General features: G+C 42.8%; 1 protein-coding gene across 1 annotated transcript in view; it reads right to left on the bottom strand.

Annotated features, from left to right (window-relative positions):
* Nucleotides 1-6755, bottom strand: part of LOC133054745 (zinc finger protein 432-like) — a 28263-nt gene extending 21508 nt beyond the window's left edge. Inside the window, exons 1-5 of the mRNA XM_061140020.1 lie at nucleotides 6600-6755; nucleotides 6030-6146; nucleotides 4091-4311; nucleotides 2298-2424; nucleotides 1927-2019 (exon numbers count right to left, since the gene is read on the bottom strand). Of these exons, the coding sequence (XP_060996003.1) occupies nucleotides 1927-2019; nucleotides 2298-2424; nucleotides 4091-4105 (235 nt within the window). The 5' untranslated portion in view covers nucleotides 4106-4311; nucleotides 6030-6146; nucleotides 6600-6755. The remainder of the gene's footprint in view (nucleotides 1-1926; nucleotides 2020-2297; nucleotides 2425-4090; nucleotides 4312-6029; nucleotides 6147-6599) is intronic.
* Nucleotides 6756-14392: the final 7637 nt, after the last annotated feature.

Raw genomic sequence — 14392 nt, 5'->3', positions numbered from 1 at the left:
ACCTGTGTTATTCAGGGTCAACTCTACTAACAAAGACCAGAACAGTTAGTCTGGAAATAAAAGTTATATGACCAACATTTACTTTACTTATCCATGTACACATTCTACTTGTTCCTGTACAACTACCTCCTAAAACCGGCCTTCAAGGAGCTTCAGGCTAATCTTTCGACAGTTCCCTCAAGACTAGCATGTTTCCAACTTCACACTTTCATTCTTTGCTCTCCATCATCTTTACTCAAATCCCAGTTATGCCTTCTATATATCAGGCCACTGTGTTCTCATTCTAGGTCTTGTAAGCTCTATTTCCCCTATATTTTAGGGTGGGGGATGCTGGGTAGGGCTGGTCACCAGAAAGACCAAACCTTGATCAGATGCTTGGAATTTTCAGTCTCACCCCCACCTCCATTCTCCAGAGAGGGGAGAAGGGCTGGAGACAAAGTCAGTGATCAATCATGCCTAGGGGGATGAAGTCCCCATAAAAATAACAAAATTACAGGATTTAGAGGGCTTCTGGGTGGCTGAACACATGGTGGTGATGGGAGAGCATTATGCCCAGACACGTGGAAGTCCCCGCCCCTTCCCCACACCCTGCCCTGGGCACCTCCTTCATCTAGCTGTTCCTGACTTAGATCCTTTCATAACAAACTGGTGATCTAGTAAGTGCCACGGTTCTCTGAGTTTTGTGAGCTGCTCTAACAAATGAATTGAACCTGAGCGGGGAGGGAGTCTTGGGAAGACCTGGTCTAGAGCAAGTGAGTCAGAAGCACAGGGCACAACCTCGACTTGTGTTTGGAAGTGGAGTTGAAGGCGGGTGTCTGGTGTGATGGAGCCCTTAACCTGTGGGATCCGATGCTTTCTCCAGGCAGACAGTGTCAGAACTGAGTTAAATTGTAGAACATTCTGCTGGTGTCAGGCTTCCCAGAGGGTGCTAGTGGTAAAGATTCCACTTACAAATGCAGGAGATGCAAGAGACGCAGGGTAGATGGCTGGGTCGGGAAAATCCCTTGGAGTGGGAAATGGTAACCCACTCCAGTATTCTTGCCTGGGAAATCCTATGGACAGAGGAGCCTGCTGGGCTACAGTACATGGGGTCGCAGAGTCGGACACAACTGAGCACACAAACATACAGCTGGTGTCACAGAGAACTGCTTATTATGGGGAAAAACCCAACATACATCTGGTGTCAGAAGTGCTGTGAGTGTAGCAGTGGTGTGAGAACACAGGAGAAACACAGGAAGACCAAGGCTTTCCCAACAGATTTATGAAGAAAAAATGGAAGGTTCCAGAGACTGCCTTAAGGGTTTATCTTTCCTCCCTCCACAATTTATATGTTGAAACCCTATCTGCCAATCAAAGATGATGTGAATGTTAGGACTGGAAATAAATATTATCCAAAGGGGCAAGAAGGTGCAGTTGTCAGAAGACAGTGCTAAATATCTTGGGACTTCCTTGGTGGTCCAGTGGTTAAGACTCCATGCTTCCAGTGCAGGGGCCCCAGGTTCGATCCCTCGTCAGGGAACTAAAAAACTTCCCTAAAACAAGTTCTGACTAAAAAACTGTGTGGCCAAAATTTTTTTAAAAGTATTAAACATCCCTCATCAGAGACAGGCATGGAAGGTATAATTTCATAGCAAGGAAATCAGAAGGAACAGTCAGCGATACAGTGCTGGGGGCAGGACAGGAAGATTTGAGAATTCTAAAAAGAAACTTGAGAGAAAAAAAAAAAAAATCAAGACCAAGAGGAAATAAACAGGAATGAAATCCAAGAAGAGAGACACTCTTCAACACACGTAAAAGAAAAAGAGCTCTCTATCAGAGCATCGTGGAAGCCTGGCTTCCATGTTGTCAGACGCTCATGGCTGTGACATCTGTGAATGATGAGAATTTAAGTCCTGCGACCAACCCAGCACTGGGGCTCTCACTCACCTGGACAGAGTCGACTGTGGACTTCGTCTTCCACAGGCCATGGTTCTCCTCGCTCCAATCTGGAGAGAGCAGCCGGCTTGCTGGCTTGATACCCTGTTCATGGGAAATGAGAGATAGACAGGCTCTTGACCTGGGTTGTGGTCTGCCAGCGTGGAGTTCTATTTTAGGAAGTATGCAGTGTGTAGCTCAGCCAAGAGAAGGCTCATCTCTCAGGAAAGGGCACATCATACTCTCTAGGCTTGGACCAGAGAGGAAACTGAGACTCAGATACCACTTCAGGGCACCATGGACACTGCAGAGCTTTCAGAAGCTGAAATGAGAAAGGCCACTGACTGGGGACTCTCTGAGGGACCCGGAGGAGCCGTCCTCACCCACGGACACCAGGTTGCTATAGTTCTCCAGCATCACGTCCCGGTACAGGGCCTTCTGAGCAGGGGCCAGGAGCTGCCACTCTTCCCACGTGAAGTCCACGGCCACATCCTCCAGTGTCAGTGATCCCTGTAACAACACAGTCCTGCTAGAGTGTTTCTCTGGTTACCGTAACGGAAGGCATGTGACGGAAGTTGTTCTGCTCTCTTTCTTTTTACCATTTAGGCTACATCTATATACGGAGGTGTTTTGATTTTTTTTTTTTTAACTACATTGTCACAGAAGCAAAGTCTAACCATGTTCAGACCTGTCTCCCCAAATACTCTGTAACTGTACAGTCAACCAGCATTCAACAAATCAGAAGTTTCTATAAAAAGTCGTTATTAAATCCTTTTGCTAAACAAGAAACATTTGCAATATAGAGTTGAACCATTTGCTACATATGTAACTCTTTTTCTGAAGCAAGTACATTATGTGCCAGGCACTAAGTATATTCTAGTGACACCAGGATGAACATAACACATTCCTATATTCACCATGAATCTTTGTAACCATTACCAGAATCAATTATGAAGAAACGCCACATCTTGTAATTACAAGATACTACATACTAAATATGCATGTTAGGAGGAATAAAGACATCTTTCTAAAACATGTCCAAACAGTGAGAGACTAGGAAAGCACATTATGCAAACTAAGAAAATAAACAGCATCCTTCAAAAAACACACAAATACTTATGTACCTATGTACATTATATTTACATTACCAGTCAGATCACAGCATATCAGATACATTGAAGAGATAATAAAATGAATGGTAAGATCTGAAGAAATTACTCAAAATGCAGCACAAACATATAATGACGGACTATATATATAAACCAGAACAATAAATAGAGAGGATTGAGAGAGATCTCACATTTCCCAACTCAGTTTATGAAACTGTAAATACAGTCATAGAAGGGCACTATCCAAAGACCTAAGGGCTGAGCAAGATCCACCCACAAACGTCTGCACAGACACAGAGGTAGACAAACTCAGTGACAGGAAGTACATATTCCTGCCTGTTTGTTAAGTGATACCAGGGAATTAGGAAAGAAGGCTGTGAAGAGGATTCTTATTTTTTTGCTAGATGTACTTTGTAATCACTGGAGGTTTTTTTTATTATTATTATTTATTAGGCTACACCGGGTCTTCAATGCTGCAGGATCATTTACTTGTGGCTTGTGAACTCCTGGGCTTCCCTGCTGGCTCAGCGGTAAAGAATACGCCTGCCAATGCGGGGGACGTGGGTTTGATCCCTGGTCTGGGAAGACCCCCCCATGCCTCAGAGCAACTAAGCCTGTGTGCACAACCACTGAACCTGTACTTGAGAGTCTGTGCTCTGCAACAATAGAAGCCACTGCAATGAGTTCTCGCACTGCGATTAAGACAGCAGCCCTTGTTCGCTGCAACTACAGAAAAGCCTGCACCACAATGAAGACCCAGCGCAGCCAAAAATAAATAAAATTATAAAGAAAAAAAAGAAATGTTAAACATAAGTTGACAACAGATGTAACCCATAGGATATTCCAATCACACACGTTGTTCCAACATTAGTCCTTCAGTGTAGATCCCGCTAACAATATATTCCTGATGCTACTTTCCCTTGATGCTGAATTTAAATCTAAATTTATTTCTGCACAAGTCCTGCTTTTCCAATTTGTTATTTTCTATTGAATTCAATTGTGTTTTACAATCCCCCAAAAACCCAATTACAGAATGATGGAAGGAATAAGACAAGCCAAAAAGTTACCTGGTCCTTGATCATTTTCTTCTGATATTGAGAACTAGCCAAAGACTAGGATGTGTCCTGAGTCTCTTCTTGGACTGTCCTCAATTTTGGGTTAGAAATCTTAGTCCCAAGAGAGTGACGTCCCCGCAAGTGATGATGTCCAGGAAGGGAAACCCCCTAGTCACTTGATGTACCTTGTATCTTGATGTATCTTGTATCTTGATGTATCAGGGAGCCAGGACCTGTGGGGTGAAAAGTAAATTCACTTTTGAGTGTCCATTTCCTCAGGGCCCAGATGTTTCTCATTGACATTGTCACTGACCTAATTTCAAGGTCACTTGTCCCTTTATTTGGGGACCCAGAGGCTATTACATGCTAGAGCAATAAAATAGATGATTGTAAATGTGTGGATAGTACTTCTTCCTTCTGTGAGGTGGCAGTGGGGTGACTGTGAAACGGGAGATGGGAAAGGAGAACCAGCATAACACAAAGCTCCCGCAGCAGGGGAGTTATCACAGGCCAGTTTCCAGAAAGAGAACATATAGACATGACGACCTGGACAGCTTTGCCCTGGAAACCATGTGTGTTCGTGGACCTGCTGAACTAGTCCATAGTGTGAAATAAACAAACAAAGGAAAACCAAGGGGAAAAAATTAAAGTGTATAGATCAAGATTATTATTTGTGGATATACCCATTTAGTGGGCTTCTCAGGTGGCTCAGTAGTAAAGAATTCATCTGCCAAGTAGGAGACACAGAAGACAAGGGTTCAATCCCTGGGTTGGGAAGATCCCCTGCAGAAAGAAATAGCAACCTGCTCCAGTATTCCTGCCTGGAGAATCCCATGGACAGAGGAGCCTGGTGGCATACAGTCCATGGAGCAGCAAAAGAGTCAAACATGACTTGGCAACAAAACAACAATAACCCATTTAGTAAAAGTATAAAAACAAGCTCAAGAAATGTGATTACAATAAAAATCACTAAATTGTACACTTAAAGCAGATGAACTGTATGATGTTTGAATAAAAAAGTTATTAGGAAAAAACTATGAGTAGAGCTCTAATTATTTGCTTACTAAAATATTTACAGGGAAATGCATAAGTCTCTGCAACTCACAGTGAAATATACCCCCCAAAAAGTAAAAAGGTGGGTTGATGATGAATAGAAGAGTGATACATGGATACACATACAATAAAGGAAACACAAAAAAATCATGATGATAAAATCTAGGTGACAGGTGCACAGGAATTCAAATGTATAATTCTGTAATCCTTGATATACATTTGAAAATTTTCATAATAAAATCATGGGGGATGGGGAAGCCTGTAATAATGAGGCAGGGTGAGCAAAAAACAAATCTTTTCAATATAATTGCTCTTCTATGCAATAGAAAATTAAAAGTCAGTAAAAAGATCCAAAGTAAAAAGACACCATTCACAATGGCAAAAAAGTTAAAAATCAAGATGGAGATGAGGGACAGGGAACCACACTCTTGTGTAAATGCAGAATCATAACCTGTTCTCAAAAGTGCTGACTATTTAAGCATTTAAATTCTATCTAAATGAATATACATATTGAGTGATGCCAGTCATTAATGGCATAGGTTTGTCTCTTGGTATGTTGTTAGGAATTTTTAAAAAAGAATTTTCACAGAAAAAAAAAATTGTATGATACATTCATTATGAATATTTATGATAGGAAATTAAATAATGAGGTTAATTATACCAATATTTCCACAGTTTACTGGAACTGTGAAAACCAAGCATAGAAAAATGAAGACTAAAAAGTAAACTTATGAAAACTTTTAAAAAATGTGACCATTGGAGAACAGAAATGGGGTAACAGATGTTATTGTACTCTTGTTAGAACAACTCTGAAAGGAAATATTTACAAGTGTGTGTATGCACACACACAGTAAACAAGCAGGAAAGGCAAAATCCTCATTTTTAGTAGAAACCTTACCACTTTAGATGTGCTTAGTCTTCGGTCTCCAACAACGCTCTCATTTCTACCGGTCCGAGAGGAAAAGATACAAGAAGTAAAAGGCGATTTTACAAACGAAGCCTTGGACTTGAGAAACTGAAGGAGAAAGTAACGTTTGAAACACCCACCCACCCACCAGCTTCAGCTTTCACAAACCTCTCAATGACTGACACACCTGGACACCACCGCCCCCCCCCCCCACCCCGCAAACATTGGATTCACCCCCAAACCTGCAGTAGACACCCAGGTTCGCTGACCAGGAGTCCCCCGATCCTGTCATTAAACCGCCTACTAAATCCCGAATCCAAACCAGACACCACTTTGACAAATATCATTCCCTGACGCAGTCCTCAATCACCAAGCACGGCAGAGACATACAAAACCCTGATTACGGATTTTCAATCCTTGATCTCGACTGGACTAAACACCAGAATCCTTCAGAACTGACTCCAACGTCACGCCAACCATAAAGAGTTGTCACCAACTCCCGCTGGCTTCCTCTCCCTCTATGGACAGCATGGCTCCACCCCACCCGGACGCGAACGACACCTCAGTCCTCTCATCCTATTCCACGCAGAGATCCACACGCTATCCTGATTTTCTCCTGATCCCACCGCGACCTCCTCGAACCCTCACTTCCGAGAATTCTGTTTACTACTGCGCCCTAGCTGGACTACGGCGGCCGACTAGGGGCTGCGGCATTTGTACGGAGCACGCACACATTTTTTTTTCCCCCGGCTTTTTCAGGGAGCTAATGTCTGCGCCCTGTTCGCCACGGAAGCTGAGGCTGCCATCTTTTAGGAAATACCGTACAGAAAGCCAGGCACAAGCACAGAAGGGACAAAAGCCAAACCACCCACACTTCTCGGCTCCTCTTTGCTCATTCGAGTCCGACTGTAGCCCGACAGGCTCCTGTGTCCATGGGATTTTTTTTTTTTTTTTTTTTTCAGGCAAGAGTACTGGAATGGGTTGCCACTTCATTCTCCAGGAGAATCTTCCCAACCCAGGGATGGAACTCGCGTCTCCTGGATTACAGGAGGATTCTTCACCCACTGAGCCAGCAGTGATTTGCACGGTCCTCCGCAAACTACATTGATTACCACCCAGAAAAGGGGAGGAGAGTAGTCACGAGCCAACGGGAAGAGGGAATCCAACGTCCGGGGAAGCTTTTTGCCCCTGATACCCGACTAAGCTTGAGCCAGTATCAAGGGCCGGGCTTTCTGAAAACGAGAGTCCAGAAATTTTGTAAGGAAAAAATAAGATAACTCCGAGCAGAATAAAAAGTCGTAAAAGAAAGGAAAAGTAATCATAGTGTACTAGTGGTTGAACTGCAGTAGTATACAGTATACAGTAGTATATAGTATTATATAGTCATATATAAATACTACTTGTAGTTCCCAGGTGGCTCAGTGAGTTAAAATTAAAACTACGGCCTCAATGCGGGAGACACAGGAGACGCGAGTTCCATCCCTGGGTCGGGTATATCCCCTGGAGAAGGGCATGGCAACCCGTTCCAGTATTCTTGCCTGGAGAATCCCTGGACAGAGGAGCTTGGTGGGCTACCGTCCACAGGATCAAAGAGCTGGACACGACTGAAGTGACTGAGGGCATGCGCGCACACACAACATAATGTAAACACCAAATCTGATCCAATCATAATTAAGAACTTTTTGGCCAACCCATAATATAACTCTATTGGAAGAATGAGGGAAAGGAAATGCTTGTGTGAAGAGAGCTGTTTGTGTTTGTAAGAGAGGTGTTTTGAAGCCTCCTACAAATAGAAGAGAGACAATACCCTCAAATTAAAGCTCCATTATGGCTCAGTTGGTAAAGAATCTGCCTGCAATGCAGGAGACCTGGGTTCCATCCCTGGGTCGGGAAGATCCCCTGGAGAAGAAAATGGCAACCCATTCCAGAATTCTTGCCTGGAAAATTCCATAGAGAGTGCAGCCAGGCAGGCCACAGTCCATGGGGGTCACAAAGAGTCAGACACGACTATGCGACTTTCACTTTTTTTAAAAAAATCATCATGTAAAAATTAACAAATAGAACCTCATTTGAAAAATGGACTTGGGAGGCTGGACTCCACCAAATATTTGGTATCTGAAGTATCCTAGAGTAGAAAAAACAGTTTTCCTTTAGTCAGTATTCCTTTTGCACAGCTGCTTTGGAAACAGTCTCACAGTTCCCCAAACAGTAAACAAATTTACCATATGACCCAACAATTTCACTCCAAGGTTTATATCCAAGAGAAATGAAGGCAGATGTCCAGACAAAAACTGGTACATAAATGTTTACAGCAGCATTATTTGTAACAGCCAAAAGTGGAAACAACTCAAATAATCAACTGAAAAAATAAAAATGTGCTATATCCATATAACAGAATCTTGTGTTTGCATATGCTCAGTAGCGTCTGAGTCTTGGCAACCTTCTAGACTGTATTATTCAGGTATAAAAAGGAGTAAGTACAGAAACATGCCACAACATGGATGTACCTTGAAAGTTTATGCTAAGTGAAGGAAGCCAGTTACAAAGACTACATATTATATGATCAAATTTATGTCCAGAGTAGGTAAATCTAGAGACAGAAAGTATATTAGTGGTTGCTTAGAGATGGGGAGCATGGTATCCAGTACCATCACTTCATGGCATATAGATGGGGAAACAATGGAAACAGTAACAGACTTTATTTTGGGGGGGCTTCAAAATCACTGCAGATGGTGACTGCAGCCATGAAATTAAAAGACACTTACTCCTTGGAAGAAAAGCTATGACCAACCTAGACAGCTTATTAAAAGGCAGAGACATTACTTTACCAACAATGGTCCATCTAGTCAAAGGTATGGTTTTTCCAGTAGTCATGTATGGATGTGAGAGTTGGACAATAAAGAAAGCTGAGCACCGAAGAACTGATGTTTTTGAACTGTGGTCTTGGAGAGGACTCTTGAGAGTTCTTTGGACAACAAGGAGATTCAACCAGCCAATCCTAAAGGAAATCAGTCCTGGATATTCATTGGAAGGACTGATGCTGAAGCTGAAACTCCAATACCCTGGCCAACTGATGCGCAGAACCAAATCATTGGAAAAGACCCTGGTGCTGGGAAAGATTGAGGGCAGGAGGAGAAGGGGACGACAGAGGATGAGATGGTTGGATGGCATCACCAACGCGATGGACACGAGTTTGGGTAGGCTGTGGGAGTTGGACATGGACCTGTCCATCAGGACAGGTAAGCCTAGCATGCTGCAGCCCATGGGGTTGCAAAGAGTCGGACATGACTTAAGGACTGAACTGAATTGAACTAAAAGATGGGGAGAATGGAGGCTGAATTGATAGTTATAAATATCCACAATATGATTAATAAAAAGATAATCAACCTAAAACAAAAAAGCAATAATGGCATAAGAAAATAAATAATTTATAAAATAAGAAATGAAACAATTCCCTTGTAGTCCAGTGGTCCACTGAAGGGGGCCAGGGTTAAATCCCAGGTTGGGGACCAAGGTTCCCAAAACCTCCACCACACGAAGAAAACAACAAAAGACTTATTAAATGTTATCAAGTAAAATAAATAAGCAAAATTAAAATGATATTTTTTCACTCTTTAGAACAGGCAAAGACTAAAAGATGGATGAGATATTTAGAAACCAGGCACTCTGATAGAATTAGACCTTTTTTCCCCCATATCTAAAATGAGGATAATATTTCTGTCCACCATTGACAGCTTTCATAATATTAAGTTAAATAAGAAAATTACTATGTTTGAAATACTCCCCTAGTCAAAAAATGTGCATACACTTAATAAAAATTAGCTCTTACTTTTCAGCTGGAGTTCTTGGGGGAGGACAGATTAGTAAGGGGACTCAACTAATAGAACAGTTTTGGACAACAACCTGGAATAATCAATCCAATTCAAAGTTTTCATTCTCTCTGACTCTTTCAACAACTCCAACTCTTCTTCACTAGATAAATTATGTGGAAACATTTCAACTGAGATAAAGCCTGCACAGAAATTGCTACCAACAATTTCTGGTCTGAAAAAAAAGTGTAAGCGTTAGTCACTCAGTAGTGCCCCACTCTCGCTCCTCTATCCATGGGATTCTCCGGGCAAGAATACTGGAGTGGGTAGTCATTCTCTTTTCCAGGGGTCGAACCGGGGATCGAACGCGGTCTCCTGCATTGCAGACGGATTCTCTACCCACAGTTTCTGATCTTCTATTCCTTCCCATTTCACTACCTTCCATCTTAGTCAGAACAAAACCCCTCCCTATTAGCTCAACCCTCCCAGCAACCCTTTCACCATTCACCCTAGCGATGTCATCAAACTTCCACCCCCAACTTTGACTGAAGACCTTTTCCTTCAACTAAATGTGTTTCCTGTGTGTCCACAGAGGCATGCTGCTTTCCTCTACCACCTTGGCTTCTTCCAAACCCGGTACCGTTCCCCGAAATCGCTCCACCTGCACCCAGCTCCCTAAAGCAAGACTCCTTTTGCGGTACGAAAATGCGCACCTTTTTAAATATGGCTGCGCCCACTGTGACGTTTGTAACTCGCACGTAGCAGCGGCAAAGCGAAGGCGTACATGTTTGGGTTTAGTGTGCCTTACCAGAAGGACACCAGTATCCCGCTGAGATGGACTAGAGCACGCGCATTCCCCTTTGCAACGCTAGCGATTGGCGTAACGCAAATTTTGTAGGGCAGGTAAACTGGTTGTACGGATGGCCTTCCAAGATGGCGGGTCCCATATATCGTAGCTATCAGGGCGCCGCCATACTCTTGTCATAGTATCTTTGTCTAAAGGACGCGAAAGCTAAACGGAATTTTCGTTGGTGGAAGGACGGCCCGGGGTGACGGTTGTCAGCCTGCAGACTCGGGTGCTACAGAGGATAAACTTGACCTGCGAGGTGGGGCAGCCGGGCTTGTGACTCTGAAGAAAGTGATGGACTGTGCCTATTTCTACCCACCCAGCGGTGCGTGAAGAATCTATTAAGGGGTCTCAGTTTCGCTTTCTGGGAGCAGAATCAGGTTGAGCTTTGTGGAGATATGAACTTAGAGGTAAGGGCGGCCTATGGGGAGTCTTTAGGAGGAGCAAGCCCTGTTGGGCAGGGGATGTATTCCGTTAATGAGGGATCAGAATGGTCAGGAATGAGACAGCCCTGGGGAAGGGTCAGGGTATTGGAGTGGCGTGGAGTCAGATTTGGGGTGGCTTGGGGTTAGCATTTATGGGAGAGGTCAGTGACTGTGCGGTCTTGGAGGCAAACGAGTGTTTGGCATGGTTTAGGGGGTAGTCACCGATTGGGATGCACTTAGGGGATAGGTCGGTGATTTGGGGCATCCTTTGGGGGAATGTTATTGATTGGGGGTGAATGACAGGAGGTGTTGAAGGAAGTCAGGAATTGAGGTTTCTTTGAGAGTGTGTCAGAGCCTGAAAACGTCTTCTGGAGGAAGATCGGTTCTTAGGACAGCCTTAGAGGGATGTCAGCGATTGGAGCTTTCCTGGAGGAAGGTCAGGGACTGGGGAGTCTTTGGGCATAAGTCAGTGATTGAGATGTCTTTTGGGAGGTTCACTAATGGATGTGTCCACAATGGCAGGTCTGTGATTCCGACGTCCTTAGTTGGCAGTTGAGTGTTTTTGGTGTCCTGGCTTGGTGAATATGTGGGATGTGCGTAGCCGGGGGCTCAGCGGTCGGCGCTTCCTTCTGGGTGGCCTTGGAAGGAGGTTAGTGCTTGGGGCAGCTCTGTTTCCTGTCTTTGCGTCCCCAAGTGGTCACTGAGAGTCATGGGGATATAGGTGTTTGAGTCTGGATAAATGAATGATAATCTATTAGCAGTCATGAACTATGAAATAGCCATGTGGTCCATACTTTGGGGATGATGTTGTTAGGCACTGATACCTAAGAAATTTATGGGAGCTGGAACTTGAGAGGTCTCTGCATTTTAGAGGACTTTGGTGTTTTAAAGCCCATTGACTTCTCGTAAACTACATTACTGCCTTCATAAAAACCTGCTTTCCTCTGTCCTGTAAATCACCTTCTCCTCTCGCTGTCTTCACAGTGCTTTGTAATGACCAAGATTTACATAAAATCTAAGGTAAAATGCTTATTCTGAAGGATGTGGTATCTGCCCCTCTAATTTTCAAACTTACTGCATATTTCTCTGGGATCCTCCCTTTTTTCATCCTTCTGATGCTTGAGAGGACTTTCCTACATCCAAAATCTTGGTAACCAGAAATACACATTGTTAAAATTTTGATATGTTTCCTTTTGCAATTTTTTTAGGACTCATTACAAAAATGTGATAACAGTGCATAAATAGCTTATAATTTGCCTTTCTAAAGAAACTTCAAAACCTTCAAAAAAAGAAAATTAACCTTATATGGTAAAATTGTTCCAGATTACTGACTTTGGTACAAAGTCTTATTGATAACTGCGTAGTATTCTACAATGTGAATCTCCTTGCAGTGTTGACTGAAGTTATATTCTTTGCAATAATTTGGATAGACATGACTTTGAAATATTCTTACAAAAGTCTGGACACTGCTTGTTAAGTTTATGCCTAGATCTTATCTATGTTTGCTGCCATTGCAAATAGCTTCTCTTTTCTTTTGAACCTTCAGTTATTTTTATTTTATAGGTATAAAAGTAATTAACTTTTTTTTCTCTTCCATAGCCTTACTGAACTCCTTTTATTACTAATGTGTTTAAACTGATCCTTTTAGGTTTTCCAGGTGAGCAGGCAGAACACCTGCAGATAAGTTTAACTCAGAGGAAAGAATACAGACTTCAGATTTGGGCAGACCTAGGTTGTTATCCATATTCTGCCACTTACTATGCGAACTTGGGCATTTCTCAACCTATGATACTTTTCCCATTTGGTTAAAAAACTACCAGTACTAACTATTCAAATACTTAGAATACCTAGCACATCGTAAGTACCCAAGAGAGGTTAGCAAGCACTATTCCAGTACACACATACATGCTTACACACACACACGCTTACACGCACACATGCTTCCCAGATGGCTCTAGTGATAAAGAACTCACCTTCCAATGCAGGAGACATAAGAGACTTGGGTTTGATCCCTGGGCCAGGAAGATCCCCTGGAGGAGGGCATGGCAACCCACTCCAGTATTCTTGCCTAGAGAATTCCATGGACAGAGCAGCCTGACAGGCGATAGTCCATAGGGTCACAAAGAGTTGGACATGACTGAAGCAACTTAGCACACACACACATATACACATATATATACTGTTTCTCTGAATTTTAGCCTTTTAAAAATTTAGTTTTAAAAAAATTTCTTTATAATCACCCTTCTCTAAATGTAAATTTAGTTTTGAATAAAGTTTTAGCACAATTACATAATTTAATGAAGATAGCTTTGTTGCTTGTGTTTCTTTCTTGTAAAACAGACCATCAGGTAGTATATGGTACTTTTTTTCTCTTTAAACTATCACGTTAACCCACCACCACATTCAAATAAAAACTCATACAGCTCAGAAAAATGTTATGCTCCCAGTTACAGTTTGTCACAGGAGTGAATTTCTGTAATCCCCCAGGAATTTCCTGGGATGAAATAGTTCCAGTGAGGGAAGGAACTGAAGGTGCCAGGAACAACCTGACATCCTTCACCAGAGACTTTGTACTGGAGCTGCAGGGAGGTGGGCAGAATCAACAACAGAGCAGATGTTAGAGTTGCTGGCTGAACCTAGGGCTCCAGAAAATGCCCAAGTCCCAAGTGAGTAGTTTTCTGCAGATTTATTTTCTTTTTGGCTTTCTAGTGGATTTTAGGAGGTTAAATAATACATATATTAAGAGAAAATGTTTATTCAGTATTTATGAAGGCTACTCTATACCAGACACAGCATGAAAAGATGAATGTCTGATTTCAGAAAAAAGTACTGAGACAAAAGATCAACTTCATAGTAAGGTTACAACAAGAATTTATAAATCATGTTTATACAAATTATTTGAAGTTAGAACATAGATTATAGCCTGTGAGGCTCTGCTGCTGCTGCTAAGTCGCTTCAGTCATGTCCGACTCTGTGCGACCCCATAGATGGCAGCCCACCAGGCTTCTCTGTCCCTGGGATTCTCCAGGCAAGAATACTTCAGTGGGTTGCCATTTCCTTCTCCAATGCATGCATGCATGCTAAGTCACTTCAGTCATGTCTGACCTTGTGTGACCCCATGGGCAGCAGCCCACCAGGCTCCACGGGATTCTCCAGGCAAGAATACTGGAGTGGGTTGCCATTTTCTTCTCCATGTGAGGCTCTAAATGTTTAGTAAAATCGAGCACATGGGAGTTCTGTGCTCCAGTCCTGGCAGTCCAGTGGTTAAGACTG

The sequence above is a fragment of the Dama dama genome, chromosome 4, assembly GCF_033118175.1.
Source record: "Dama dama isolate Ldn47 chromosome 4, ASM3311817v1, whole genome shotgun sequence".
In the NCBI taxonomy this organism is placed as follows: Eukaryota; Metazoa; Chordata; class Mammalia; order Artiodactyla; family Cervidae; genus Dama; species Dama dama.
Note: the sequence above shows the minus strand (reverse complement) of the source record. Positions and strands in the feature narration are given on the sequence as shown.